Genomic DNA, 27,471 nt, shown 5'->3' with positions numbered 1-27,471 from the left:
CACAGCCGCCGAGCAAAGCGCTGCCATGGCGCTGGCCCGGCCTGGGACCCGGGACCCCAGGCCCCCGGCCCCTCTCCTGCTGCTGCTGCTTGGGGGCTCTGCCCTCGCCCTCCCGGTCGGTGAGTTGGGGGCCGAGCCTTGGGGGACCCAGGGCTGGGTCTGTCCACAAAGCAGCACCCCAGGCCGTGGGGTGTCCGTGTGGGTGCCGGGCCCGACTGCAGGGTGCATGGGGGTGCGCAGCTGGGGGCCACTGGAGCTCGCGTGGTCACCGGGGACTTCGTGGGGGGATCGCCACCGGCCGGGGTCCGGGTAACGGGTGGGCCGTGCGTCTTGGAGGGGTGTTGGGCTGGGCTGTTCTGGCCTGTGAGGCCCGAGTCTGGGGACTCTCATGTGAGTTGTGCGCAGGTTATGGGCTGTGGGCTGTGGGCGCGTCTAAGCTGTGAGGCGGGGCAGCTGTCCCGCGCGAGCCAGGGGTTGTGTCTGAGGCTCTGTGCATGTGGTGGGCTATATCCCAGCGCGAGTTGCGGGGTGCAAGTTACTGAGTGGGTTGAACTGTGTCCTTGCTCTCGACACGGGGATGTGGAGCAGGGGGCAGAAGACCCCAGCCCGGTGGATTGGGGTGGAGAAGAGGGAAGGAGACCAGGGCTTCTGCCTGCGTCCCTCCGTTTGGTGATCGCCCTGCCTGCACTGCGGGGCTGGGGGTGCTCTGGCGTCCCTGGGGAGTGGCTGGGCATCTGGGAACACATGTGTCCACCGCTGCCCCCTCCCCGCCCCCCAGCGTTCCCAGATCAAGATGAAAGGGCTTCGTGAAGCCAGACCCCGTTCACCAAGAGGTTTTTGCTTTTGTCCAAGTGGATTCACGTGTACGCCGGCCTGGAATTCTTCCTGGGGGGCCTGGGGATGCTTTGTCTTGGTCACTATAGCTACGGGGCCGGGCCTGGGAAGCCCTGTGCAGGAGGGCGGCCTGGGCTCCGCTGCAGCGGGGGAACTCCCACCTCCTCAGAGTTCCAGGATGTGGGTCCAGCTCCCCCAGGCCCCTCCCTGCGGGCTTCCTCAGCCTCTCGCAGGGCCCGGCTCACAAAACCTTCGTCTCCTCTCCTCTCCACAGGGCCCTTGCGGAGGACGAGGCCCCTGTTTTGCAAGGGAGGAAACTGAGGCTCAGGGAAGGATGGGGGCTTACAAGCTGGGCCCCTGAGGCAGATCGAAGAGGAGCTGGGGGCTGCTCTCTGCACAAGGGGCATGAGACCCTGGTCTGTCCCCTACCGTACGGTGCACACACACAGGCACGTGCACACACAGATCGCACAAATGCACCTGCACACACACACGTGCACTGCCCCGACACCAGCACAGTGGTGTGGCATGTGCAAGGGCACACAGAGGCACGTGTAGACCCGCCACACATGCACTCAAGCACACACACCTACCTGTACGTGACACGTGCCTGCACACACTCACACTCAGAGGTACCTTCGCGTGAACCTTGTGGCACAGTGAACACTAAGTAGACGGATGCTACCGAAGGGAGCGGACGCTGATATACACACTCACCCGCACGCAGCCCTGCTGGGATTCCCGGCACCAGCCTTTCCCCCTGCAATTTCGGCACGGGGAGTCGCCTCCCTGGGGATCCCCGAAAGCTGGGGTGCGGCGCTAAGGTCATGAACATTTCTGGACGCCAGGACCCAAGGCCTGACTGCCAGGAGGAGATGGGCCAGGAAGGATGTCACTTGCAAAGTAATTTCCATTCCAGAGGGGATGGGGGTTCTGGATGCCCTGGGCCCCTGGCTCTGCTGCCCACCCCTGGCAGGCCCTGAGCGGGGCCCCTCCCTCCTGGGCCTACTCTGCCACAAAGGCCTGGCTGGTTGCTAGGAGAGCGCCAAGCATCTTGGAGCACAATGGGGCACATCGGGGCTCTCACAACCTTCCCGGCTGCCTGCACACCAGGGAGCCCAGCTGACAAAGGGGCAGCAAGTCCAGCCCCCAAGTCCGGCCCCTCCTCCAGCCAGAGCTGGGTGGGGGCTTGCAGGACAGAGGCAGGGAGCAGGGAGCCACACACAAATGCTCTAACGTCAGGATTTGTTGGCTAGTCAGTGTTTGCCCCAAGTAAAGATCTGTTGGCAAGTGAATAAATAATACCATCAGCGTGTGCGTGCTGCTCCTGGACGAACATGAGCAAATTTAATTCTCACAACCGCCCTATGAGGTCGACTCTGATAACCCCAGCTTACAGAGGAGGAAAGCGAGGCCCAGAGAGGGTCAGTAACTTGCCCAGAGTCACAGCTTGTGTGTGGCAGGGCCAGGATTTCACAGGCGCCTATGGGACTAGTCTTTGTAGAGTCACATCTCCTCTCTGTGCTTCTGTCTAAAGGGGGCAAACCAGCTCACTCTGAGGGCTGCTACAAGAATCCGATAAGAAAATGCAGCAGTTCTCCAACTTACGTTTGGCATGGAATCCCGTTTCAAAGGAAATTTTAGAGAGGAGCCGGAAGCCACTAATAGTTAAAAGTGGCCTGCTGGGGTGGCAGGCCTGGGAACCCATCTGCCCGGTCTCACCCCCATTCCAGGAAGTGCTTCCATGGCCCCAGCCCTCTGAGACCATGGTCTGGAAGTACTGGAATTTGCCAACGCCAGGCAAAGGGTAGGCAGCTATTGTGGGGATTACCAAAATTATGTCTTTTAACCTCAGGTGATAAACATTTTTGTAAAAGACTATTCCAAACTCTGCTGCCTTGTTAGAGGCATTTAGCCCTTTCCCGATGGCTCTGCCTCAGCTGTGCTGCACTGTTATTCAGTCCTACCCTTGGGGCCTCGTGCTATTAGATGGGCAGTTTTTTCCCTATGCCAGAAGCACATCTTGTGGGATCTTGGGTGGCTTCTCAGATATAGTCTCTTTTTTGCCTTGTCAAGATGAGAAGCTTTACAAAACCCACCCTCAGCAAACACTTCTCATTAGTCGTTGGCAGTTCTCATTAGGCCTGTTACAAGTGCAAATAAAGGAGTAACTAGGAGTAACTAGGCGCGGAGTGAAGCCTGAAACACCGTGCAATTGCTAGCAGCTGGATTCTGGATAGACAGGGAAGACCGCCTGCTCTGCCCAGGCTGATATTGGAACCTTCACTCTCAGGCAAGCCTTCCGAGACTCTTTCAGCGCCTGGGGGAGGCTGGGCTAGAATGCTCTAAAATGACAATACATGGGTGGCAGTTTAGAGTTTGGAAAGTGGGAATTTCACATGCATTGGGAGATGTGGACTTCACAGAAGTCTGGAAATGATCTGCTTCTTAGTTTTTTGAGGAATGATCCTGGGCAAGTTTATCAACCTCTCTGAGTTAGAGAAACAGTTGTCTTACTGGCACCCACCTTTTCCAGTTTGAATCAAACACAATAATGTAATAATAGACGCAAGATGTGTAGCACAGCTACACGTGCACTCACGACATGGTTCCTGTTATTATAATCCTGTCCTTTCCATGAAGAAAATTCTCTTCCCGGAGGTGGGTTCTGGGCCTTCCCAGGGCAGGGCAGCAGGTCCAAGGGGGGAGGCGGGTGTCCGTTAATCCTTCCCCCGCCAGGTCGTCCCAGGCAGCCTGAGAGGTCAGGAGGGATTTGTAAAGATAAGCACAGGCCCCTCGTCACCCTGGCAACAGGCCACGCCCCTCCAGCCAGGCTGGGAAGGCCCCTTCTGGGTCCCGCCGCCATCCTCACCTCCCCTCCCCTCAGCCCTGGGCTAGCCAGGCCTCCTGGGCTCGCTCCCTGGAGGCAGAGAGCCCAAGTTCAGTGCTTGTTCCCAGGCCTCAATGTGCAAAGGAGTCCCCAGGGAGCATGTTGCAATGCAGATTCTTGGGCCCCAGGCCCAAGTGTTCTGCATCTCTGTGTCTGGAGTGGGGCCCAGGAATCCGTATTCTTTATATAGGCCCTGGGGTGATTCTGGAACCCTCAGAGTGGAGGCTCTGGAGCAGTGAGACCTGGGTTTGGATTCCAGCCCCTCCTAGGGAACTGTGAAGTCGCTTATCTCTGAGCCTCACTTTCCTCAACTGTAAAAAGTGAATGATAGCACTGTCTACCCCCTAAGGTAACTGTGAAGACAGAGATTACACAGAGAGATGGCTGTGCCTCACATGCAGGCCTGCTGGACAGACAGCTCCCTCCCTCTATGCCTGCAGGAACTCCTTCCTCCAGCGGGGCTGGGCTCCGTCTCCTGGGGCTCTGTCATCCAGGGTCCTGGCCCACCTGCTCCCACAGTGATGAAGCACCTTCCCCTGTCCCCACAGGTGCTGCCTCCTCAGCCTGCTCTGAATCACGGGCAAAGCTCCAGACGGGGGTGGGGTCCCTTGGGTCACACAGATGAGGGGTGGCGCTTGCCGGGATTAAACGAAGGGCCTGTTGGCAGAGGACCCAACAGCCAGGGCCCTTCGAGTGGGAGCTGTGAGCACTGTGCTTCTCCCTCCTGAGTGTGCTGGGCCCAGGGCCCCTGACTGTAATGGCCAGAGCCCTCGCCGGAGGCTCGCTGGTGCCAGGGCTTCACTCACGTTCCCTCAGGGGTCCCTTGCAACACTCACAAGGTGGGCACTGTTCACACCCCAGATACAGGCGGGGTCTGATGCCCAAACCTGTGTCTTTCCCGAGGAAGCCTGATCCGCTCACCCTCATCAGAGCATCCCCCGCTCCCAATCAGACCACCTTCCCACCGCCATCAGACTATTTAGCCCTGGAGGACCAGGCTCTATACTGATCCGCCACCATGGCTCAGGGTGGGAAGAAGAAGACAAGCTGCCCACGAGCCCCTCAGAGAGGCCCAGACGGCCCTGTGCCCTGACTGACGAGACCAGGCTCGGGGGAGGGGAGCTGTGGGCAGAGAGGGTCTGTGGAGCCCAGAGCCCTAGAAGGTCATCTTGGCCTGACAGTGTTTCAGACCCTCTGTCCCCGTTGCCACACACCTGGCCCCGAGTGGGTGCTTGCCCCTACCCCCTCTTGGTGAGAATCTTGGAGAGCGAGCCCATGTTGAGCTGTGCCAGGTGCTTTGGGAGCTGGGTGGTGGGGCCAACAGCTGCATTCTCTCCCTGGGTCCATCGGTCAGTCGGTACCTCTGTCTCCCTGTCCCCCATCCTGCTTGGCCCTGGCTGGCAAGGGTGGGGGCTGGCTGCTGGACAGCCCTGCCTGGTGGAATGTGGATGACGCCTGAGAGGCTGTCGAGCCTTATCTGGGGGGGGGGGGGGTCCTTCGCTGGGTGGGGGAGGGGACGCACAGGGCCCGAAGCTGTTCTGGGGCCTGGTTAGTGTCTGGATGACAACCTGGGTGGGGGAGGGGCGCCTCTCGGAGCCCCAGGTCCGTCAGAGGTGCCTCCTTCTTGCGGGAAGCTCCCGTTCCTCCATCACTTACTGAGTTCCTGCCCCGAGTGGGCACTTGACCGCCGTCCCTGAGGCTTTCAATCCTTCCATATCCTACGAGGCACGTACTATCATCAACCCTCTTCAGATTGGGGAACGAAGGCTCAGCAGGAGAAATGACTTGCCCAAGGTCTCATAGTTTGTTGGCCGAGTGGGGATTTGAACCCAGGGCTGTTTGACTTCAAAGCTTCAAAAGTTCTTACTCTGGCACGACACTGACAGGCTCTTAGAAAGGGAGGGTGGGAGGAAGGCGGTCTCCGGATCAGGAGATGACCCTCTAAGTGAGGGAGCTCTGCCTCACGGAGATGTCGCAGTGGCTGGAGCCAGGAGTTCAGTCAGGTTGTCTCAATACCTGCCCTGAACCCTGTGACCTCGGCCAGTCTGGCCACTCACACTTGCTGATGGCGGCGGATACAGTGAGGGCCAGGGATCCTCTGAGAAGTTCCCAGGCCAGCAGGGCCAGGAGGGGAGGAGGGGTGGAGAGGTGGAGGGGGGAGAGGGGCCTTTGAAGTCCTCCATCTCCAGTTTCACGCAGGGATGGAGTTACCAGACCCCCAGCAGGAGCAGTGGAGTGGGCAGTGGGGGGAGACACCCTCCTGGGAGGGAGCCGGCCAGGGAGCCCCTCCGCAGGTGGGGCTGGAGCACACGGCCAGAGCCTGAGGGCTAAGCCAGCACTGACTTGCTGTGTGACCTCAGGCAAGAGTCCTCACTTTCACGCTGGAGCCCCGATCTGCTCTCTTGTAAGAGGGGCCTGACAGGGCCTGCTTCCAAGGGGCGCTGCGGGGATGCACTGACACCGACACCGACACCGTGGAGAGAAAAGCTCACAGGGTTGGTGGGCGTCTGCTCACTAATCCTGCCCCGGGAGCCAGGCATCCCGGGCCCTATTTCCCTGCTATGGAGGCACCCCTGAAACCATGCCCAGTTCTGGGTGCAGATGCGTGCAGCCTGCTGGGACCTGGTGTGTAGACCCCCAGCATTCCCTCCATCCTCCTGAGCACTGCTGCTGACTCTGGGATCTGGGGATGGGCCTGGGTGTGGGGAGGGGAGTGTCCGGGTAGCCCCCGTCCACCCTGCCCAGCCAGTTTCCTCTCTCTACAGGAACGGCGCCTTCGGACCCCCCGGGTGCCTGTGCCTCAGACCCATGTGCTCCAGGGACCGAGTGCCAGGCTACAGAGAATGGTGGCTATACCTGTGGGCCCCTGGAGCCCCAGGGCTGCGCCAGTCAGCCGTGCCACCACGGTGCTCTGTGTGTGCCCCAGGCTCCAGACCCCAGTGGTTTCCGCTGCTACTGTGTGCCCGGGTTCCAGGGCCCACGCTGTGAGCTGGACATCGATGAGTGTGCGTCCCGGCCCTGCCACCATGGGGCCACCTGCCACAACCTGGCCGATCGCTACGAGTGCCACTGCCCCCTTGGCTATGCAGGTAATGGCCCCAGCTGTTCTCGGAGGCATGTGTAATGTCGACCCCATCAGCAACTCAAGAGTTGTCAAATCACAAATTCAGCTTTGACCTTAGCAGAGAGACACCCCCAGGCATCCTGGCAGCTCTAGGGTGTACCTACTCTTGGTCATGCTGCAGAGTTAATGCTTCTCGGGCTAACCTGGCAGCTCTGGATGAGAGTGTGATGAGTGAGCGCTGGCACGGTGCCTGGCACACTACAGACACTGGACGAATGTTATTTCAGTCCCTTGTAGGGTTCAGGTGGTGCTGGTAGTGGAGACACCCCTCAGGCATCTCTGGGACTAGAGTGCGGATATGTCTGGCTTGGCTTTAACGAGGACACATCTAGACAGTACTTCTAGCATCGACTCACTCCAGACCTGTCAGGCCGTAGCACAGACATCCTCTGGTGGTTCATCTGATGGTTCTGGAGCATGACACCCTGGTATGGTTTAGGTTGTCATGTGGACCCTCTCCCCTGGGGGCAGGAGCCCCCAGAGTTCCTGCATAGAGACACTGGTGGTCTTGCTCAAACTGTAATGTAGATGTACCCCCAGGGATCTCTGCTATCTTGAGGGGGACAGTTCCCTCCTCCAGAGTATGGCCCTGTCCCAGTCCCATCCACCCTCCAAGGTGAGAGCATCCTGGAGCAACTGCTCAGAAGTCAGGAAGGAGGGCGCAGCTAGGGACAGGTCTGGGAGCGAGGCTAGGTCTAGGGCAGCTGGGAGCCTGCAGTGTGGACACTCCAGGCTCTATTCAACCCTGAATTCAGATGACTCTCTCTGAGGGCAGAGGGCAGTTTGAGGTCACCTCAGAGTAAGAGGTATAGACTTGGGGGCTGGGCTCCGGGAGAGGGGGCATACAGTGGAGAGATGGATCTCAGCACACAGACGAAAATGAACTTTGGAAACGGGTTCCATGTACCTTTCTCATCATTTGAGGGTTCAGGTGTCTGGATAGATTAGTTGTGCATGTGTGAGTAGGTCATGTAAAGGCCTCTGTGTCTGCCAGTAACCACGGGCGTCTGGGATCCCTGAATGTGTTTGTGGGAAAGTCTGTGTGTGGGTGCCAGCAGGTGTGTGCGTGCCCAGATGTGCGGTGCTCAGACACTTTGGGTAATGCTTTCTGGGTGAGTTGTGGATGTGAGTGGGGGCAGCGTCTGCTGTGATTCATTTCCTCCTCCTTCCCTTCCCAGCCAGGCGGGGGAGGTTGGGATTCCAGGCAGCCTGGGCCTGGCTCACCCTGGCACAGAGGGTGGGAGTGGGGCTGGGTCACAGGAAGGAGGGCCCCTGTTTTGTGCTCACGGAGCCAGGGAGGGGGGAAGGTCCCAGCTGGAGCCAGCTGGGTCCCCAGCCCCCCACAACCAATCCCACTTAGGGGGCAGAGGCAGGGCCACTGGAGTGTACAATGACAAGCGGGCTCCACGATGAGCTCAGGCAGTACATTTCCAAACCCAGAGACCCACCATCGGCCTTCATCTCCACAGCCCCTCCCCTGAGAGCCTCCCAACCGTCTTGGTTTTATCCAGGACTGAGAGGGTTCCCAAGACACAGGACTTCCAGTTGTAAAAGCAAGACAGTGCAGGGAACGCCTGAAGGAGTTGGCTACCTTGGTCCAGCATCTCCCACCGGGTACGCCCCTCCTTGCTGGGGTCCCTCCTTACACCCTCCACAAAATGCCAGCAGAGCGAAATATACAGAGGACTATATAACAACTGCTTAAAACTTTTAGGATAAGCTCGAATTGTGTTACTTGGCCCCCAAGGCCTGACACTCCCCACTCCTGCCCCACCTCCTTCACTCTCCCCTTTGCTCCCTGACCCTCCATGCACCTCTGCCCCAAGCCATAGTCTCTCTGGAGAGACCTACAGTCTCTCTGGAATCCAACTGCTCACACAGCTCCCTATCCTAGTCTACCGAAAGCCCCCTCATCCTTCAAGTCTCTTCTTCCAAGAAGCCTTCCCTGACTCTCAATTCCCCAGGCTAAGACCCTGCCTCTTGCTGTCACAGGATCTAGCACGTACCCACTGTTGAGCTTATCAAAAGTAAAAATCAGTCCTCATTTATGTAATATTGACCTAATCCCCGTCTCCTGGGCTAGACTGGTATGAGCTCAAGGGGGCAGGGATGTCTGTGTTGTTTCAACCCCACTGTTATTGCTGGCGCAAGAAACACCTGCTCTGGATGAATGGAACAACGGATTCTCTCTCTGGATCCTGACGTTCCGCTTCTGGTCACTGTCTGGAGCAGGTTTCGGGTCAGCCTGGCTCGGCTTCATTCGGTCTCCCTCTGGGCGGCCATCTCTCTGTCTGTCTCGGTCCCTGTCCAGGCGTGACCTGCGAGGCGGAGGTGGACGAGTGTGCTTCGGCACCCTGCCTGCACGGGGGCTCGTGCCTGGATGGCTTGGGCTCCTACCGCTGCGTGTGCGCCCCGGGCTTCGGGGGCGCCAGCTGCCAGCTGGACCTGGACGAGTGCCAGAGCCAGCCGTGCGTGCACGGGGGCGTATGCCACGACCTGGTCAACGGGTGAGCGGGCGGCCGGGTGCCCTCAAGCGGGGAGGCTGCGCGGTGGGCGTCAGGGTGGGGGGAGCGACGGAGACAGGGGGAGCTGGAGGTTCGGGCGCGTGCTCAGCTCTGGTCGCGCGCTCGCCTGCAGGTTCCGGTGCGACTGCGCGGACACGGGCTACGAGGGCGCGCGCTGCGAGCAGGAGGTGCTGGAATGCGCGTCGACGCCCTGCGCGAACAACGCGTCCTGCCTCGAGGGCCTCGGGAGCTTCCGCTGCCTCTGCTGGCCAGGTGTGTGTGCGCGTGCGCGAGAGCGTGTGCGCGTGCGCGCTCGCACGCCCGGTGGGGCGGGGGCGCAGGCTGAGGAGGACCGCCCTGGGACAATCTGGCGCGGTGCGGACACACTAAGTGGACTAAGCCCAGTGTGTGCGTGTGACTGCAACTTCTCTGAGCTTCAGTTTCCTGACCTGCTAAACAGGGCTAATCACAGCACCTGTTCCTGGGCTGTTTTTTTTTTTTTTTTTGCGGTACGCGGGCTTCTCACTGTTGTGGCCTCTGCCGTTGAGGAGCACAGGCTCCGGACGCGCAGGCTCAGCGGTCTTGGCTCACGGACCCAGCCGCTCCGCGGCATGTGGGATCTTCCCGGATCGGGGCACGAACCCGTGTCCCCTGCATCGGCAGGCGGACTCTCAACCACTGCACCACCAGGGAAGCCCTGGGCTGTTTTGAGGAGAGTAAAAAGGTGTAGCGCCCATCAAGCCTTGGTACAGGGCTCTGCACGTGCAGAGTGCTCAGTAATACTAGTAATAGTAACTTGATGCTGATGCTGGTGAAGGCTGCGCTGGTCATTCCTTCCCCCTCAGTGTGTCCCTCCCTCGGGATATCCGTGACCATATTCTGAGCTGTTGTCCCCACCTGGCCCTGGGCTGGCCTGGCAGCAGTGGAGGGGTGCTGCCTGGTGACCCCCTGGGACCTGACGCCCACCTGTGTGTGTCCCCAGGCTACAGCGGCGAGCGGTGCGAGGTGGATGAGGATGAATGTGCAGTGGGCCCCTGTCAGCACGGGGGCCAGTGCCTGCAGCGCTCCGACCCAACCCTCTATGGGGGCATCCAGGCCGCCTTCCCAGGTGCCTTCAGCTTCCGCCATGCCGCTGGCTTCCTGTGCCGCTGCCCTCCGGGCTTTGAGGGTGAGCCCCCTTCCAGGGAAGCAGGTCTGTAGTGTCCAGATGCGCGGGAGGGATGCCGAAGCTGGGTTCAAGCACCTCTCTCTGGCCTCAGTCTCCCTAGCTATAAAATGGGCCCTTTCCAGTTCCAGTCTGGTTCTGAGGAAGCTGTGGGAACCACAGCTGGGCTTCTTGCAGGGGACGACTGCGGTGTGGACGTGGACGAGTGTGCCTCACGGCCATGCCTCGGTGGAGGCCTCTGCCAGGACCTGCCCAATGGCTTCCAGTGCCACTGTCCAGATGGCTACACAGGTGCCTGGGGTGCGGTGGGCACTGGGGCAGGGCAAGGTCAGAGTCGGTGGACCTGGGGCAAGAAGGTTCCTTCTGGCTGATGTGTGGAGGCTGGATTGATGGGGTCAAGGACATTAGGGAGGAGGTGGGGGTGGTGGGCCAGGCGACAGGTAAGAGGGCTGAGCTGGGACCTGGGCTCTGGGGGTGAGAGTGGGGGGAAAACATTCTGGAGTGGACGTTGAGAACTATTTATGAGGGGCACGCTACAGGCCCCGAGGGTTTTTCCAGGTGTGAGTGGGAGGTGGCAGGGATGCCGGCCGAGTTTCTGCCCTGGGTGACATTGGGTAGAGGATGGTGAGTTCAGCCTTGTCCATACTGAGTCTGAGTGTCTGTGGAGCACCTACAGGGAGGAGCCTGGGTGGGGGCTGGTGATCTGGGGTCTGTGGCCCAGGAGAGGGGCCTGAGACTGGGGGTCCTGCAGCTGGAGTCTCAGGCAGCCAGGGTTTTCCAGGAGAAAGTGTGGAGTGTTGGGCAGAGAGAGCCCTAGACACCTGACATCAGAGGGCTGGGCAGAGGCCAAGGGCCCTGCAGGGAGGACAGGGCAGGTCGGCCAGGACTGAGGAGGTAAAAACGGTGGGGGTGCGTGTGGTGGAGGGAGTGTGGTGAGGGGGGTGTGGTGGGGTGTGTGTGGTGTGTGGTGGAGGTGGGGCTGTGTGTGGTGGATTATGGGAGAGCGGTGGACGGCGGCGGCTGTTACGGAAAGCTGCGGGCAGTGTCTGGAGAAGGATGAGCTTGACCTTTGGAGAGCTGGGGTGTGTTGGGCAGGAGCTGGGCCTGCAGAAAGCCTCTCCCTGCCTTGGGTACAGAGGATGCGGAGACACACAGACACCCTTCCCTGCGGATACGGATGAACCCAAGGACCTCCTCACACAGCACGGAGTGTCCCTGCCCCCTCTGGAATGCCTGTGACGCTTCCCCCACACCCGCCCGCATTCCTGCTCTGACAAGCTGCCTCCTCTCCCTGGCACGCTCCTGGGCACAGGCTCCCCTGCCCGGGGGAAGGAGGTGGTGATCACCACCGTCCCTTCCACTCTCACCCCCCAAAGGTGCTGGGGGCTCAGCATCCCACTTCTGGGTGGCCAAAGCCTCTGGGCATCCTGAAAACCCATCTCCTGCCCCCATGGGCTGAGGTTCCTTGAGTCCTGCCCAAGAAACAGTGGCCTCGTGGGTGCCTGGCACACAGTGGGCCCACTGCAGCATGCCTTGCATCTGAAGAGTATTCTCTGCATTGTTTTCCTCCTCACCAAAGCCCCACGAGGTAGGGTTCTAAATCCCCATCTTACAGATGAAGCCATAGAGGCTTTAAAGAGGGCGTGCCATCCCCCCCAGGTTTGACAGTGTTAGCGGGAGCCCAGCTCCTCCCCAAGCTGAGCTCAGCTGATGGGTGACAGGGAGGTCAGACCTCTGAGGTCAAGGACCGGGAGGGGGAACCCCGGCTGTGGGGCTGGTCCGCCCCCATCCTCCCTTGGGGTTGTGCTGGGCGTGGGGGAGGCCAGTGCCTGGCATTCCTGAGCCAGCTCTGAAGGAGGCGGCTGGCCAGGCGGGGAGCTCTGCTCCCCAGCCTTGGTGCCTGCCCACCACTCTCCGCCTGTCTGTGGGGAAATGCAATGGGGCCGCGGGCTCTGCGGACCTTCCTGGGGGTGTTGTGGCTCCTGGCAGGTATGCAGGGCTGGGGCCTTGGGCAGGGGGAGGTGGGACTGGCCGTCCCCAGAAGGAGGCGGTGGTGTCTGTGGGCTGACTGGGGCCAGGATTCAAATCCTGGCGGCTTCTCTGGGCTTGGGTTCCCTTGGCTGGGTTACGTGGACAGGGCTGGCCTCAGTGGTCTTGTGGAGGCTCTGGCTGAGCAGGGGTTGGGCTGTGGCCTCTTGACCCACGCTGGGGCCAGAGCACCTGGCATGGGAGCCCCTGGAGGGGAGGGTGACCTCACAGCCAGTGCCAGGACCCTAGGGCAGAGGGCATTGAGAACCGCGGGCTACTCGAGTGCCACAGATGCATACACCCATCCCCACTCCCTCCTCCATTTCATCTCTCTGTCCACAAAGGCCATGCCAAGTCCTTTGCTGGGCACCAATGACATATCCAGGCCCCTGGAGGAGATCTCAGCTGAGTAGACAGATAATTTCAATACTGGGTTCTGGGGAGCTGTGCCTGGGAGTGGGCAAGGGGTTGGGAGTCAGAGAAAGCCTCCTAGGGTACTGGCCATTTGAATTTGGGCTTTGCTGGATGAGTCGGAGTTTGAAAGGCAGGGTTAGGGAGAACGAGGCATTCCAGAGAGAGCAATATGAGCAAAGCCCCAGAGGCAGGACTTCCCAGGAGATGTTTGGAGGAACAGGCAGCTCAAGGTGTGCAGGGAGCAGGGTTGAGATATGGACTCCTGGTAGGACCCAGGCCACGAGGAATCTCGAATGCCAGGGTTAGTGATCGGACCTTAAGTAGCAGAGGAACCTGGCCAGGTGATGCTTTAGAAAGACATCTCTGGCTACTTGTAGAGATGGATGATGGAGGCTGGTGAACTAGAGGACACTAGACTATGGCCTAGAGAGCTGGGGAGGCAGGGGAGTTGAGGTGGGAGGAAAAGGGGGCATTAGAGAGTATTTAGGGAATTGAATCGACTCACAAGATATGGTAAAGGAAGGAGTACCTTGGATTCCAGCCTCTGGGGACTTCAGGGGACCTTGAGAAATCCTTTGGAAATTGGGAATGGGTTTGGTTGATAGATACTGAGGTCCCCCCGTCCCAAGAGGCAGCTAAGCTCTGGGTCAAGACTGTGGTTCTGGCCTTGGGTGCTGAGCCTTGGCCTGGTCTCTCCTGAAGGCCTGACATGTCAGGAAGATGTGGACGAATGCCTGTCAGAGCCCTGCCTCCATGGCGGGACCTGCGAAGACACCGTGGCGGGCTACATCTGTTGGTGCCCAGAGGCCTGGGGTGGACGTGACTGTTCCGTGCAGCTCACTGGCTGCCAGGGCCACACTTGTCCGCTGGCTGCCACCTGCATCCCCACCTTCCAGTCAGGGGTCCACAGTTATGCTTGCCGCTGCCCGCCTGGTACCCACGGACCTTTCTGTGGCCAGAATACCACCTTCTCTGTTGTGGCTGGGAACCCTGTGCGGGCTTCGGTGCCAGCTGGTGGCTCCCTGAGTCTGGCACTGAGGTTTCGTACTACGATACCTGCTGGTGCCTTGGCCACTCGCTCTGATACTCAGGGCAGCTTGGAGCTGGCACTGGTGGAGGCCACGCTTCAGGCCACACTCTGGAGCCACGGCAACAATGTGTGCATCCTGAGGCTGCTGGACCTGCCCCTAAATGACGGCCACTGGCACCGAGTGGAGGTGATGCTCCGCCTTGGGGTCCTGGAGATGCGGCTCTGGCACGAGGGCTGCCCTGCCCACCTCTGTGTGGCCTCCAGTCCTGTGGCCCCGCCTCCTACGGCTTCCCCGGCCCCGACGCCTGCTGGGTTCTGCTCCACGCAGCTGGGTGGCGTGGCCTTTACGGGCTGCCTCCAGGACGTGCACGTGGACGGGCACCTCCTGCTGCCTGAGGATCTCGGCGAGAATGTCCTCCTGGGCTGCGGGCGCCAGGAGCAGTGTCAGCCTCCGCCTTGTGCCCACGCAGGGGTCTGCGTGGACCTGTGGACTCACTTCCGTTGTGACTGCCCCCGGCCCTATAGCGGTCCCACATGTGCTGATGGTGAGGAACGAGCCAGGTGGGGCCCCAGGGCAGGGGCTGTACCTGCCCCCAGCCCACAGGCCTCACGCCCGGCACCCTCTCTCCCTGCAGAGGTTCCTGCTGCCACCTTTGGCTTGGGGGGCACCCTGAGCTCTGCCTCCTTCCTGCTCGACCAGCTGCCAGGCCCCAACCTCACCATGTCCTTCCTCCTCCGCACCCGGGAACGTGCTGGCCTTCTGCTCCAACTTACCAACGATTCAGTAGCTGGCCTGACAGTGTTCCTGCGCGAGGGCCAGATCCGGGCTGAGGTGCTGGGCAGTCCTGCCCTGGTGCTTCCCGGGCGCTGGGATGATGGGCTCCGCCACCTGGTGACGCTCAGCTTTGGGCCTGATCAGCTGCAGGGCTTGGGGCAGCAGGTGCACGTGGGCGGGAGGTTCCTCCCTGCTGACGCCCAGCCCTGGGGTGGGCCCTTCCGAGGCTGCATTCAGGACCTGCGACTCAACAGCCTCCACCTCCCCTTCTTTCCACCGCTGCTGGAGAACTCCAGCCTGCCCAGTATGCCAGGCAGCAGGCGGTCCTGGAACCTCACCATGGGCTGTGTTTCCGAGGACACGTGCAGCGTGAGTGCCACGGGGAAAGGGTGGGTCCTTTTTCCGGGATCCACCCTGCTTCACTGGGGGTTAGCATGTCCTTCTACCGGTCAGGCCGGCACCAGGAGGTGGAGTGCCCGCCCAAGGTCCCAGTGCTGGAGAGAGACAGAGCAGGGTTCACTTTCATCTCCTCTCTGGCCAGCTGCTCTTGCCCTATGGTAGTCCCCATACCTCTTCTCTCAGTCCTAATCTGAGACACCCTGACCCAGGCAGAGGGCTGCCCAGGCCTTTCTGCGGGAGTTGCTTGGGGCACGGGGACACTCAGGTTCATGAACAAAGCACCAGCTCTAGGATTGGAATAGCCTGGGTGTGAACTCTGGCTCCTCTATTTACTGGCTAGGTGACTCAGCAAGTGGCTTCTCCTCTCTGAGCCTCAGTTTCCTCATCTGTAAAATGGGAACGCTAGTTACTTTTCTATTTGTTTGTGAGGAGGTAATGAATCTGTAGTAGGTGCTCAATGAAGAACCACTGCAAGGATGGTTACGGTGGGGCGATGCTAGCCCCAGGCCTGAGCCAGTGCCTGCCCTGATTCTCCTGCAGCCTCAGCCCTGCCTCAATGGTGGGACGTGCCTTGTCTCCTGGAATGACTTCCACTGCACCTGCCCTGCTAACTTCACTGGGCCCACATGTGCCCAGCAGCTGTGGTGTCCTGGCCAGCCCTGTCTCCCGCCTGCCACCTGTGAGGAGGTCCCTGATGGCTTTGTCTGTGAGTGCCTGCCCTGGACAGCCCACATGCTGGGTGCTGGGACACCCAAGCTGGGTTAGATCCCACCCCTGCCTTCAGGACTCAGACGGTGGACCAGGATGCCAACAGCCCCAGCCCAGTGTGGTTGGGCCACTGCATCCAGAAGGACAGGCTTTTTGGAGGAAGAGAGCACTTGCTAGGTTTTCAAGGGCAAATAAGACTCTGACCGGGGGCACAGGGAAGGACATTTCAGGAAGGGGGCAAAGCATGTGCAAAGGCATGAGGTTTATAAGAACTGAAACACAAGTAGAGGTATCAGCGTTGCTAGGGTCCTTGAATGCTAGGCCAGGCAGCTTGGGACTTTTTGCCAAGGGCAATGGGGAGCCATGGGAGGACCAGCAGGAGAAGGCCATGGTCAGCAGTTTTAAAAGATGACTGTGTTATAATATTAAAACGATTGCGGTGAAGAGTGAGCCACAGTGATGACACAGGGCCACTTCACTAAGGAGAGAAGGAGGCAGATTTTCCAAGGTGTTATTATTGCCTGGTCTGTGACCTGGAGGGCAGGGCGGGCATCGTAGGGTAGGTCTCCTCAGCCCGGAGCTGGTTCTTTGGAGGTAGAGAGTTAGGAGGTGGGGGGAACTGTTCCTGGGATTAGATGATAGGTGGGTGGGTGTGCTCCCGCCCCTAGACCGCGGGGGTTGGGGGAGCGGGGGCGGCAGGTTGGTCCCCGCATCACCCAGGTGTGCTTGGGCTGGGCTGGGTGCCGATAGGCCGTCCTCCGACGCTCTCTCTCCCTGCAGGTGTGGCTGAGGCCACGTTCCGCGAGGGACCCCCGGCGGAATTCAGCGGGCACAACGCGTCGTCCGGGCGCGCGCTCAGCGGCCTCTCTCTGGCCTTCCGCACGCGCGACCCCGAGGCCGGGCTGTTGCGCGCCGCGGACGCTCCCGACACAGTCTGGCTGGCCGTGCGCAACGGCTCGCTGGCGGCCGGCGTGCGCAGTGGCCCCGGCCTGCCCGGCGCGGTGCTGCCGGCGCCCGGGCCGCGCGTGGCCGACGGCGCCTGGCACCGCGTGCGCCTGGCCATGGAGCGCCCCGCGGCCTCCGCGTCGCGCTGGCTGCTGTGGCTGGACGGCGCGGCGACGCCCGTGGCGCTGCGGGGCCTGGCCGGCGACCTGGACTTCCTGCGCGGCCCGGGTGGCGCGCGCGTCCTGCTGGCCGAGAACTTCACGGGCTGCCTGGGCCGCGTGGCGCTCGGCGGCCTCCCGCTGCCCCTGGCAGGCCCGCGGCCCGACGCGGCCCCCGGCTCCCGGGAGCCCTTCTCGGCCTGGCCTGGCGCGCCGGTTCCGCGCCTCGGCTGCCGCGGTGCGCCCGTGTGTGTCCCCTCGCCCTGCCTGCACGGCGGCGTCTGCCGCGACCTCTTCGACGCCTTCGCCTGCGCCTGCGGCCTGGGCTGGGAGGGTCCGCGCTGCGAGGCCCGCGCCGACCCGTGTCGCTCAGCGCCCTGTGCCCGCGGCCGCTGCCACGCGCGCCCAGATGGCCGCTTCGAGTGCCGCTGCCCGCCTGGCTTCGCGGGCCCGCGCTGCCGGTGCGCACGGCCAGCCGGGGGCGGCCTGGGTCCGAGGGGTCCGGCGGTTACGGGTCAGGGGTAGGGACCCCGGAGGCGGTGGGTGGGGCAGACTAGTCCGGAAGCCCGGGCGCGGATGCGCTGGCCAGCCACGTCCCTTCTCTGAGCCACCGCGCTGTTCTCTGTAACTTGGGAACAACAGGCCCCTAGAGTTGCCAGAAAAAATACAGGACACCCGGGTAAATTTGAATTTGAGATAAACAACGCTGTCGTCTGGGAGTTGGGGTGGGGGAACCCCGAGCTAGTGTCTGAAGAAAACCTAGAAGCTCTCCTGCCGAGCTGCCCACCATGGATGCCCTCCTTTGTCAGTCCCGTGGGACAGGGGCAGGCAGAGATGGTCCGAGTCTTGGCCGCTTCCCTTACTCAGTCTGGCTGTGACTCCCCACTCCTTTTGGAGCCAAGCTTACCGAGTGGTATCTGGCAGAGACCTGAATCCCCCTCTGTACGCGAAGAATGTCAGGCCCAAGCTCTATGTCTAGGAGGCTGCTCTTGCCCCGGGAGACTACTTACATTTCATCAGCTCCTCGGAGGACTCAGCCTCGAAGGGTTCAACCCGATGTTATACACCTTGTTGGGGGTAGGGCTGGAGTCGCAGAGTGGCAGCCCTATGTCCCACCCCTTCCACCCTAGAAAGGGCTTCCATGACTGACGGCAGGGTCTCCAGGAGGTGGCTCTGAATTCCTTGGATGACAATGCAGAGGCTCAGGTCACCTGAGTCAGCTCAGGCCACCCACGGGCGTGGGGGTGGGCCAGGTCCTAGGTGTCCTGTCCCCAGGCCAGCCTCTGTGCTTTCTCCTCAGGTTGCCTGTCCTGCCAGAGGAGTGCAGCCTGAATGTCACCTGCCTCAATGGTGGCCCATGTGAGGGTGGGCCCCAGGGTGCCAACTGCAGCTGCCAGGAGAGCTTTGCTGGCCAGAGGTGGGTCTGGGGTCCAGGGGCCTGGGAGGTGGGCTGGTGAGTGTGGAGAGTCGGGCAGGGCAGGCCTCTGGATCCCCTCCAGCCAAGGCAGGTGAAGTGGGGTATGGATCCTTGCTCACCCTCTCAGCCCTCACTGTCCTCACAGTGCCAGGCAGTGCACCTCTCTTGCTTGAATTCTTTCCCTCTGGCGCTTCCAAGACCATCCTCTGTTATGCAGACACCTGCTGGGAAGTAGTTGTCTGGTGGTGTTTCTTAGAGCTCCGTGCTCAGCCCACCTCCCACTCCTCCACCTGGGGAGACTGTAAAAATGCAGGTTCTGGGCCCACTCCAGACAGAGTCAGCATCTCTGGGCAGGTGCCTTTACACAGGCTCCCCCTGTGCCTCTGATGGAGTGAGGGTCATTCTGTCATGAATGCTGGGGTGAAGGGACGTGGTAGGTGATGGAGATCACATTCAGCTTCAGTCACCAGGCAGGGCCCAGCCAGGTAGGGACAGTGCTGGGGACAGTGGATGAATGAGCTCTGATGCCTGTGTGTGTAGCGGGTGGGGGAGGGTCTGAGGAAGTAAAGGAGCTGGGGGAACAAGAGGCAGCCTGGGAGGGGGCAGCTTTCTCAGCCCCACCCTTGTCCCTGCCTCCCAGGTGTCACATCCCCTGTGAAGCCAACCCCTGCTTGAATGGAGGCACCTGCCGGACAGCTGGTGGGGTATATGAATGTATCTGCAGTGCAAGCTTCTCAGGCCAGTTCTGCGAAGTGGTGGTGAGTGATGCCCGAGGGGGTGGGTGCCCTGTTTTGGACTTTAGTGAGATGATGTTACGGGGGAGCGTATACAGCACCTGTGGAGCTGTTCCCGGACCAACCCTGTCATGGGGTGGGGAGGAGCAGGGAAAGGAGACTCAGGCTGCTTCCACACGCCCACACAGGAGGGGCCCCCAACATCGCTCTGGGGGCGGCAGTGAAACAGCTGGGCTTTCCCAGTCTGATTTGGGCCAGGATTTAGGGCCCACAGGATCTTGGAATTACGTTGGTGAATATGAGAGCCTGTAATCTGGTGGTTTCTGAGCCAGGATTCTAGAGTAGGAAGATGCGGGGAGCCCGGGATTCTGAGCCAGAGAAGGCTTGGGAAGGCTTGGCTGCCGTGAAGGCAGCCCCTGACCCCAGGGAAGCTCAGCTGAGGAGGGGTCCGAATAGATGGGGGCCAGCAGGGAGCTTGAGCTTGAACCTCCCTCTGGCCCCCTCCCCACTAAGGGGCAGAACAGACTCTGCAGGCCCAGCGGGAAGTGAGCCCAGAGTGGGCGCAGCAGCGGGGACGAAGCCTGGGGAGGAGCCTTGATCTCCACAGGCTTCTGGCGGCCTGGGTCATAAACCCCAAATCTCTCTGCTTCTGGGGAATGTTTCCTTTCAAGTTGAACTTTACAGCCTCTGGCTCTCCCCCGCCACCCTCCTCCTAGGGAGGAAATGGCTTTACAGCTCCTCCTGAAGTGCCCAGGGCCGGAGCCTGGGGAGGGCCCATTCAGGGCTGGGGGCTGAGACGTGGGACCCAGGTCACAGTGGGCTGAGAAGTCTCATGGGACAGAGGGAGGGCCGGTGAACCCGAGGCCCTGGGCCTCTGTCCCCTGGAAGTCTGTGATTCTGGAGCTTCAGAACTCCGGGTCCGTAGAATCTTTGATGGGGGCATCCCGGTGTCTGTGACGAGACAGACAGGTGGTTTCCTGGGCCCCCAGAGCCTGGTCTGAGTCTCCGGGGGGTGGGGCCCGCCCTGGTGGATTCTGAGCTCACCAGCAGCCAGGTCAGCCTGCTGCAGCTCATGCCCTGCACGGGCCCCCTGGCTGGGGAGCCTCTCCTGCTACTGCCTGAGATGCCTCCCACTTGGGGGTTGAGCATGGTCTCCACAGACACTGAAAAACCCAGACTGCCCTTTGGGTTCGGGAGGGATCAAGTCCCATCACTTCAGATTGGGTGTTTACTGAGAGGCAGGGTGGCAGGGCTGGGCACTGAGGCCCACCTTGGCCAGTTGAAGGAAGGACCGTCGGCTGGAATTTGAGACTGAAGAATGGTGGTGTGAGCTGGGCATGGGCATGGGCGTGGTGTTGGGGGCAGACAGAGGGCAGTGCCAGTTCCGGCTTGACACCCACTAGTCATGTGTCTGGGGGGATCTGGGCAAAGCCTGTTTTCTCCTCTAATATTTATCGAGTGCCTACTGAGCAGGCTGCTGTGCGTTTTGGGATACACGGGTAAACAAAAGAAACCAATGATTCCTGTCCTCATGGAAGAAAGGGGGTGTCCTCACTCCCGCTTCATCAGATCACTGTAAGGTTTACATGAAATCCCACACACGGTGCTAAGCTCCTAGTAGGCATTCAATAAATGTGTTTTCTCTCCTCCTAGCCAGAACCCCGTTGTTGTACAGGAATCCCCTTGCGGTGCCTCTAATAGGTAGCTCCCAGGCACTTGCTTGCATACCTCTGGGGCCAGGTCTCTCACTACCTCCCAGGGAAGCCTCCGCCCAGCGATGCCTTTTCCTCTCCTCTGAAGGAACTAGGGGGGGGTCTCCCCGCCTCCATGGTCTTAGGCGTGTTATTGCATCTCTTCCAGAAGGGCCTATCGCTGCCGCTGCCGTTCCCGCTGCTGGAGGTTGCAGTGCCTGCGGCCTGTGCCTGCCTCCTCCTCCTCCTCTTGGGGCTCCTCTCAGGGATCCTGGCGGCCAGAAAGCGCCGCCAGTCAGAGGGCACCTACAGCCCGAGCCAGCAGGAGGTGGCCGGAGCCCGGCTGGAGATGGACAGTGTCCTCAAGGTGCCACCTGAGGAGAGACTCATCTAGGCCCACCTGGCTGTGGCTCCAGCACCTGTGAGGTCCTCAACTTCTACCTGGAGACCGAAGGAGGCCACTTTTGGGAGGCTTCTGGGCCTTGGGGAGCTGCTGCAGGGCCCAGGATACCTGCTGCGGAAGTGTCCCCTTTGCTGGGAGCCCTTGCCCCGTCCTGGACTGAGGGGAAGGGGCGCGCTCAGGGAAGCAGAGAGAGGCCTGGCGAGGTTGTGGACATTCTCCCTCCAACCGCCCGGTCTTACCTTGGCAGGCACACGGCCGTGCCGGGAGGAGCACCCGTGGGTGCACACGATGTGTTCAGGAGTGTGTGTGAGTGTGCGCGCGTGCATGTGTGTTTGTACCTGGGCCTGTTGATCTGCAGATACCAGGGTGAGTGTTACGGATGGGGCTCATGGGCATGTCCACGTCTTTGCTGTTTGTGCACGTGACTGTGTAGTGAGTGCAGGTGACCCCATGGGCAGTGGAGACCACTTTCTCAGCCCCGGGACAGGGGCAGCCCAGGGCCACGAGTTTTCCTGGAGGCCAGGCCAGGGCTTGCCCAAGGACCAAAGCCCCAGCTCCGGCAACTTCTCCCACCTCCGGAGGCTGCCCCGGCCCTGGAGGCAGCTGGAAATCAGTGGGGTGGGGGGCATGAGCCAGAGGTTAATGTGTGAGCTCCTGGCTCCCCAAACAAATGCTCCCTGAGGCAGGTCTGTCTCTGCGCTCTGCGGCAGCCAGGCACCCGCTGGGATGCAGACTGAGGGGCAGACCTGCAGGAGGGGGGGTGGGATGGGGGTGGGGGTGGGGGTGGTGTAGGGGTGGGGGGGGGAGGGTGTCAGGGCCACTGCAGCCTTTCTCCTGCAGGCCTGTCACTTATAGAATGGGGAAAGCAGCCCTTGCCTACCTCACGGGGCTGCTGTGAGGACGGGCAGGGCAACACTGGGGAAGGAGTTCTGGAATTCGTTAAAGTCCAGTCCGCTGTGAGGGCTGCCCGGGTCACCGTCATCCCAAGGTGTCGGGAAGGGAGAGGGAGAGAGCAGGGAAGGGGCCTCCCTGAGGGGTAGCAAGGAGGCCAGAGGGCTATGATGACAGAGGAGCAACCCTCCCTGCCCACCTTGTGGTTCTCCAGCCCCTCCGGCATCCGCGCTTTCCTCTCCAGGCTGCCTGGCGAGTCGGCTCTTTCACTTGCAGACCGGTCACCTCTCTAATGGCGGCTGCAAGGATTCAAGGAGGGCCTCGCAGGAAGCCCTCAGGGTCGTTTGCTGAGGCAGGTGCTCGGCAAATGTTGGCACTGTCTCTGTGTCAGGGCTGGTCCTGCAGACAGACACAGGTGAAGGGGAGAACTGGCCGCTTTGCTTCCAGTCCCTTCCCTGGTGATGCCATCACACTGGGATCTCTGATCTCTGAGGGGCGCTTGCCTGGGGGCCTGGCCTCTGAGCTTCGGAGTCCCTTGGTCCCTGACCCGGAGATGTGCCCTTTGGTCTTTCCCATTTCCCAGGCCAGCGCCCCCTGTGCCAAGGCCAGGAGACCCCTTTCCACTTCTTGACTGGAGGTGGACTTTACCCATCTCCCCTAGGGGTCTCAGCCAGCTTCGAGAGGCACAGGAGTCAAATGTGAGGTGGAGACATGTGGTGATGGAGGCAAGGGAAGGGGTGAGCAGGCTGAGACTGGGATGGGAAGGGCCCTGAACACTAGGTTATGGGGCTTGCTTGGTCCTTATCCTGTAGGAGGTGGGACCACCTTTACCCCCAACTTTCTCCCTGACTCCTGGAAAAGTGGGGGAGAAAACCATCTGGTAGCAACAACTTAGCCCCAGCTGGTGCCTTGGTTAGTTTATTCAGAGATTTGGCAAACCTGTGTTCTTGCAGACTCCTAAGACATTCTGGGTGGAACCCCAATATATAAAAGCTGGGCTGTTCTTTTTTGTCCTCCTCTTGCTTCTAAGGGTTCTGGGTACCTGTCATTTTCAAGCGCAGCCCAGGGAGAGGGACACAGCCCAAGGAGCCGAATGAAGGGCAGATGGAGGGACGGGGTGTGTCTAACACCCTCTCTGGGTGCCTGGTCCAGGTGTCCCTCCCCAGCACAGAGAACAGAGGTGCAGATTCCCAGGCTCTGCCCTCGCTACTGAGAGGTCTGTGGGGGTAAAGCTCCAGGTGTCCCCTTGAACTTGTTCTTTCCTGGAGCCTGGGTGCCTTCAACATCATTGGTGACCTGCAGCCCTGCTCTGTGGACCCGGCAGGCCCGTACACACCTGTGACCAGTCCAGCCCCTGGGTCCTGCTTGTAAGAAGGGGCTATGCTGGGCTCAGAGGCCCGAATGGGAACAGACTTAGGAGTGGGCCAGGCGTCAAAGCCTTCCCTGACTGCTCCATGCCCGGCCTCTACCTCTACAAACAGGGATGCTGAAGATGCCTGAGGCCTCGCCTCACCGCAGAGCTTCCTAAGGACACAGGGATACCAGCCTTCTCCCCAAGAAGATTTTATTGAACACACACACACACAATTCATCCTTGAATTTTCACATTCAATCCAGCAAGTGAAGAGACAGCAGTGCTCATGTGAACATGGAGCACTTGCCACCAGGCCCCAGCACAGCCAGGGAGACCAAGGGCTGGGCTCCGCTTCCCTGGGGCCACCTGGTACCTCTTGCCTTACACTCTGCCCACTGGGTGGGCTAACCTATACCTGATGGGGCTCAGGGGTCTGCCCAGGGTGGGTGGATCTGGAATCTCTACTGAAACACCTGAGTGTCCTAGAGGTGCCCACATGGCCCAGGCATGACACGGCTCCCCTGCTTCCAGCAGCTGGAGGACACTGCCGAGATTTAGAAGACTTGCCCGACGGGCTATGACTGAGGAAGGGGCTGCGTGCTGGGCCAGCAGCTCTTCACACCGTGCGTCAGAGCAAACCTGAGGGCCACCCTCCAGGCCTCAGTCACTCCCGTAGGGGTGGTCTCCTAGCCCCTCAGATGCTGACCAGGCTCCCTGGGGTTACGGGGTCTCCAGGAACTCCCCTGTCCCGCCAGACACCCCTGAGACTGTATGTCTGACCATTCACAAATAGGAAATGAGAAATCAGGTCAAAATGCTCACAATTTCCTGCATGTCTCAGATGGTTGTTTTCTTAAATGGTTGGGCCACATTTTAACTTGGTTTACTGAAACTAGTCAATTTTGAGATTCATCAAATCAATAAAGTAAAAGGGAAAAGAAAGATAAAAGAAACAATAACAAAACGTTTCAATTTAGCTTTGGGGATGCTGGCCTCAGGGAAACAGGGAGGGGCGGCTCCAAGCCCTTCTGCCTCCAGAAGCGCACTCCCCAGGGGCCTGGAGAGGGGCTCGGTGCCCCGCCTGCCCCAAGCTGCCAGGCAGCTGGGAAGCCTGATCTCCCAGTGGGAAGCTGGGTGTCTGCTCCTCAGCTCTGCCCCCTTAGACCCACTCGACAAGAGGCCGAGTCCCATTTGACGGTAACTCGAGACCAAGAGAAACTGTGGGGACCAGAGGGAGAGCGCAGGGCAGCAGCCTGACTCCTCCTGGCGCTCTCAGATTTACCTGTTGCCATTTTGTCTTCTACAGATCAGAGCTGCTGGTGCTCCCGGGCCCGCCGCACGCAGGGCTGTCTGGGGCTTGGCTTGGCTACCAGGAGGGATTGCAAGGATGCCTCAGCCCCCAAATCCCTACCAAGCCAGAAAAACGGAAGTTTGGGGGTTGGGGTGAAGACTCAGGAAAGAGTATGCATATTGCTAGAGAGGGTTTGGAAATGCCTTGCCTGGTAGCTCCTCCAGCCTGGGAGGGGGGTTCCTTACTTCAAACTCCGAACCATGTGCGTCTCGTACAGACGAGCTCATGCCGAGGGTACTGCCAACGCCCGTGCCCATCAAGGTGGGGTGTGCAGGGCTGGGCTGCAGTTGGGGCAGGAGAACAGGGCTCAGGAGGAGACATCCTGAGGAGGCGTGGGACTCCTGGTGGGCGGTTTCCAGAGGGAAGGAAGCTGGGTAGGATGGGGCCTGGGGCAATCATTGGCCCAGTTGACCTCTCTAGTGCAAAACCCAATCAGGGGTGCAGGGGAGGGGTGGTGGCAGGGCGGGACAGGTGCCCAGGAGCTGGGTTGATTCCCAGGCTGGAACTGGTGCCGTTCTCCAGAGATGGGCAGTGTGGAGAGGAGGAGGGGCAGCAGAGAGGGCTCCCAACCCTTCCCACCAGTAGAACCTGGACAGAAACAGAGCAGCAGGGGAAGCAGGGCCGGCCAGCCGCAGAGCTGCCGCGGCGGGCAGCCGGGCCTCAGCTCGCCCCCAGCACTCAGCGCCTGCTCACTCGAAGGTCTCCCACTGCTTCCTGAGCTGCTCCACTGAGCCGGGGGCTGGGGCCGGGCTCACATCTTGCTTGGTTTTCCGTAACAAATCCTCAAAGGGGTCTCTGGCCTCTCGTGGAGCAGATGGCTGCAGTGCTGGCTCCAGGCCCTGGGGGGCTCTGGGAGGAAGGAGTGGGGCGTCCCCAGGCCTTAGCGCCAGCCCTTGCTTGGCCTCGGCAGCCCTGGCACTTGAGCGGGCCAGGGGCAATGTTCGGATCCTTGAAGGGGCAACTGCTGGGGGACCCAGGGGCTGGAGGGAGTGGGCACCCATGGGCATCTGGCCAAAGAGGTTGGGCATGGAGAGGGCAGACAGGTTGGGCTGAGATCTCTGTGGGGCACAGAAGCCAGAACTGGACAGCAGGAGGTTGGGAGCAAAAGCGGGCCCCAGGGAAGCAGGAGGGGCCCCAAAAGGCCCAGCTGGTGTGGAGATCAGGGGCATGGCAGGCAGTGTCGCTGGCACAGATGGGACAAAGGGGTTGAGTGATGGCTGTGGAAATGGGGTGGGGGTCCCCATGGGGGGGAAGCTAAACTGGGGAGTAAATGGGGTGGCTACATTTGGGGCTGTAGGACCTGGTGGAAGGGTAGTGCCTGACCAGCCTGTGCTAAGTGGGTCCAGGAGGGCCAGCAGGGCATCACTGCCTGTGCCCGTAGCCCCCGGGGCCAGGCTGAGTGGCTGGAGCAGTTCGGTGGGGTCTTGCAGGGCAGCACTGGGGTGGAGCCCAGGGATCACGGCTGAGCCCAGGGCAGCCCGCCTTTCCCGCTCTGCCTGCAGCCACTCTGAGGAGAAGTCGCCAAGGGCAGTGCCGGCAGCCTGGAGCTTGGCCGGGCGGGCAGTGGGGGGCGGGGGCACGATGCCCAGCTCCGGGGTCTTCCTGCCCTGGGGCCGGGGGATGGTGATGCTGCCCAGAGTGGGGGTGGGCACCTCCTCCTTGTCGGTGGGGTTCAGGATGCCGTCCCGGTTCTGGGGCCTGCTGGGCAGGGCCAGGGATTTCCCAAGCAGGGCCGAGGGCTTCTCGGGGGAGGTGGCAGGAGGCTTGCTGGGGATGGCCATGTCGTCCTGGCCCAGGCTCCAGAGCTTGTTGTGTGGGTGGGCGAGCTTCAAGGCTCCTGGCATCCCACGGCTCCTCTCACTCCTGCCCAGGTCCAGCCTCTGTTAGAGTGAACGAGGGAGGCAATGACCAAAGGCTGACCTGGGACAGACTAGCAGGCAGCATGTGCCCCTCCCCCTCCACCCTCCTGTGCGCCAGGTGGACACTGGGACTGTGGTCCCGGGAGTGTGGCTGACCAGCCCCTGGGACCCAGAGCAGTTGGGGGCTCGGCCCAGGTCTGTCTGCACTCGAGGCCGGCATTCTCTCACTGGTGGCACAGAGGGCCTCCAGAGAAAGCTCTGTCTTTTCAAACCAGCGCTGCCAAGTAGTTTTAGGAAAAGGACTCCACCTACTGACCCTCTACTGGGGTGGCCCATTTTACTTTTCAAAGCGTGCAGGCACTTTCAACCACCCATTAGCCCAAGAGGGTAAGTGAGGCTTGGGGCCTGGGTGAAGGCACACTGGCTGGGAAGGAAATAGGAGGGCTGGGCTCAAGTCCCAGCTCTGCCACCTACAGGGCCCACGACCTGGGCGTCACATCCCTTCTCCTGGCCTGAGCTCCCTCGTGGGCAGCCTGGGAATAGCAATTCCCTGCAGAGGGGCAAGCGTGAATCATCAGACACGTGGGAGCTTTGTGAATTCTACACTGTGACCCAAGGACTGCAGAGTCAGCAGCCCCCAGTCACAAGTGAGGAAACCGAGGCACAGAGAGGAGGTGTGCCTGACTGGAAGTCACAAGGAAGATCAGGGGTCACACGCTAGTATCCGGAGCCCAGGAACTTTGATTCACAGGCTCTCCAAGGAGCCTCGGTGCGGTTGGGATAATTAATCCCAGTTC

The 27,471-nt window shown here is 60.8% G+C and overlaps 2 protein-coding genes across 11 annotated transcripts in view; one reads left to right on the top strand and one right to left on the bottom strand.

Moving 5' to 3' along the window:
• The first annotated feature begins 25 nt into the window (after positions 1–25).
• Positions 26–21,296, top strand: CRB2 (crumbs cell polarity complex component 2). The gene is made up of 13 exons (XM_059073017.2): positions 26–119; positions 6,490–6,813; positions 9,160–9,355; positions 9,486–9,625; positions 10,335–10,520; positions 10,695–10,808; positions 13,662–14,534; positions 14,625–15,133; positions 15,704–15,869; positions 16,652–17,435; positions 18,275–18,391; positions 19,032–19,149; positions 20,986–21,296. Exons 1-13 carry the CDS (start codon positions 26–28, stop codon positions 21,208–21,210), a joined length of 3,846 nt encoding a protein of 1,281 aa, XP_058929000.1. The 3' UTR covers positions 21,211–21,296.
• A 2,361-nt stretch (positions 21,297–23,657) lies between these two features.
• Positions 23,658–27,471, bottom strand: part of DENND1A (DENN domain containing 1A) — a 543,770-nt gene continuing 539,956 nt past the window's right edge. For all 10 annotated transcript variants that reach the window (XM_059073023.2, XM_067040763.1, XM_059073026.2 and 7 more), the window contains one exon: positions 23,658–26,695. In XM_059073023.2, the coding sequence (XP_058929006.1) occupies positions 25,505–26,695 (1,191 nt within the window). In that variant the 3' untranslated portion in view covers positions 23,658–25,504. The remainder of the gene's footprint in view (positions 26,696–27,471) is intronic.

Source organism: Kogia breviceps, chromosome 8 (genome assembly GCF_026419965.1).
Source record: "Kogia breviceps isolate mKogBre1 chromosome 8, mKogBre1 haplotype 1, whole genome shotgun sequence".
NCBI classification, from domain to species: Eukaryota; Metazoa; Chordata; class Mammalia; order Artiodactyla; family Physeteridae; genus Kogia; species Kogia breviceps.
The sequence above is the reverse complement of the archived record's forward strand: the minus strand, read 5'-3'. Positions and strand labels throughout refer to the sequence as shown.

Excerpts from the sequence above, each read along its gene's own strand:
- CRB2 (XM_059073017.2), top strand. The coding sequence starts at position 26 with ATGGCGCTGGCCCGGCCTGGGACCCGGGACCCCAGGCCCCCGGCCCCT. Across the intron at positions 9,356-9,485 it reads TGCCACGACCTGGTCAACGG|GTTCCGGTGCGACTGCGCGG; the intron begins GTGAGCGGGCGG and ends GCTCGCCTGCAG. Across the intron at positions 15,870-16,651 it reads GGTCCCTGATGGCTTTGTCT|GTGTGGCTGAGGCCACGTTC; the intron begins GTGAGTGCCTGC and ends CTCTCCCTGCAG.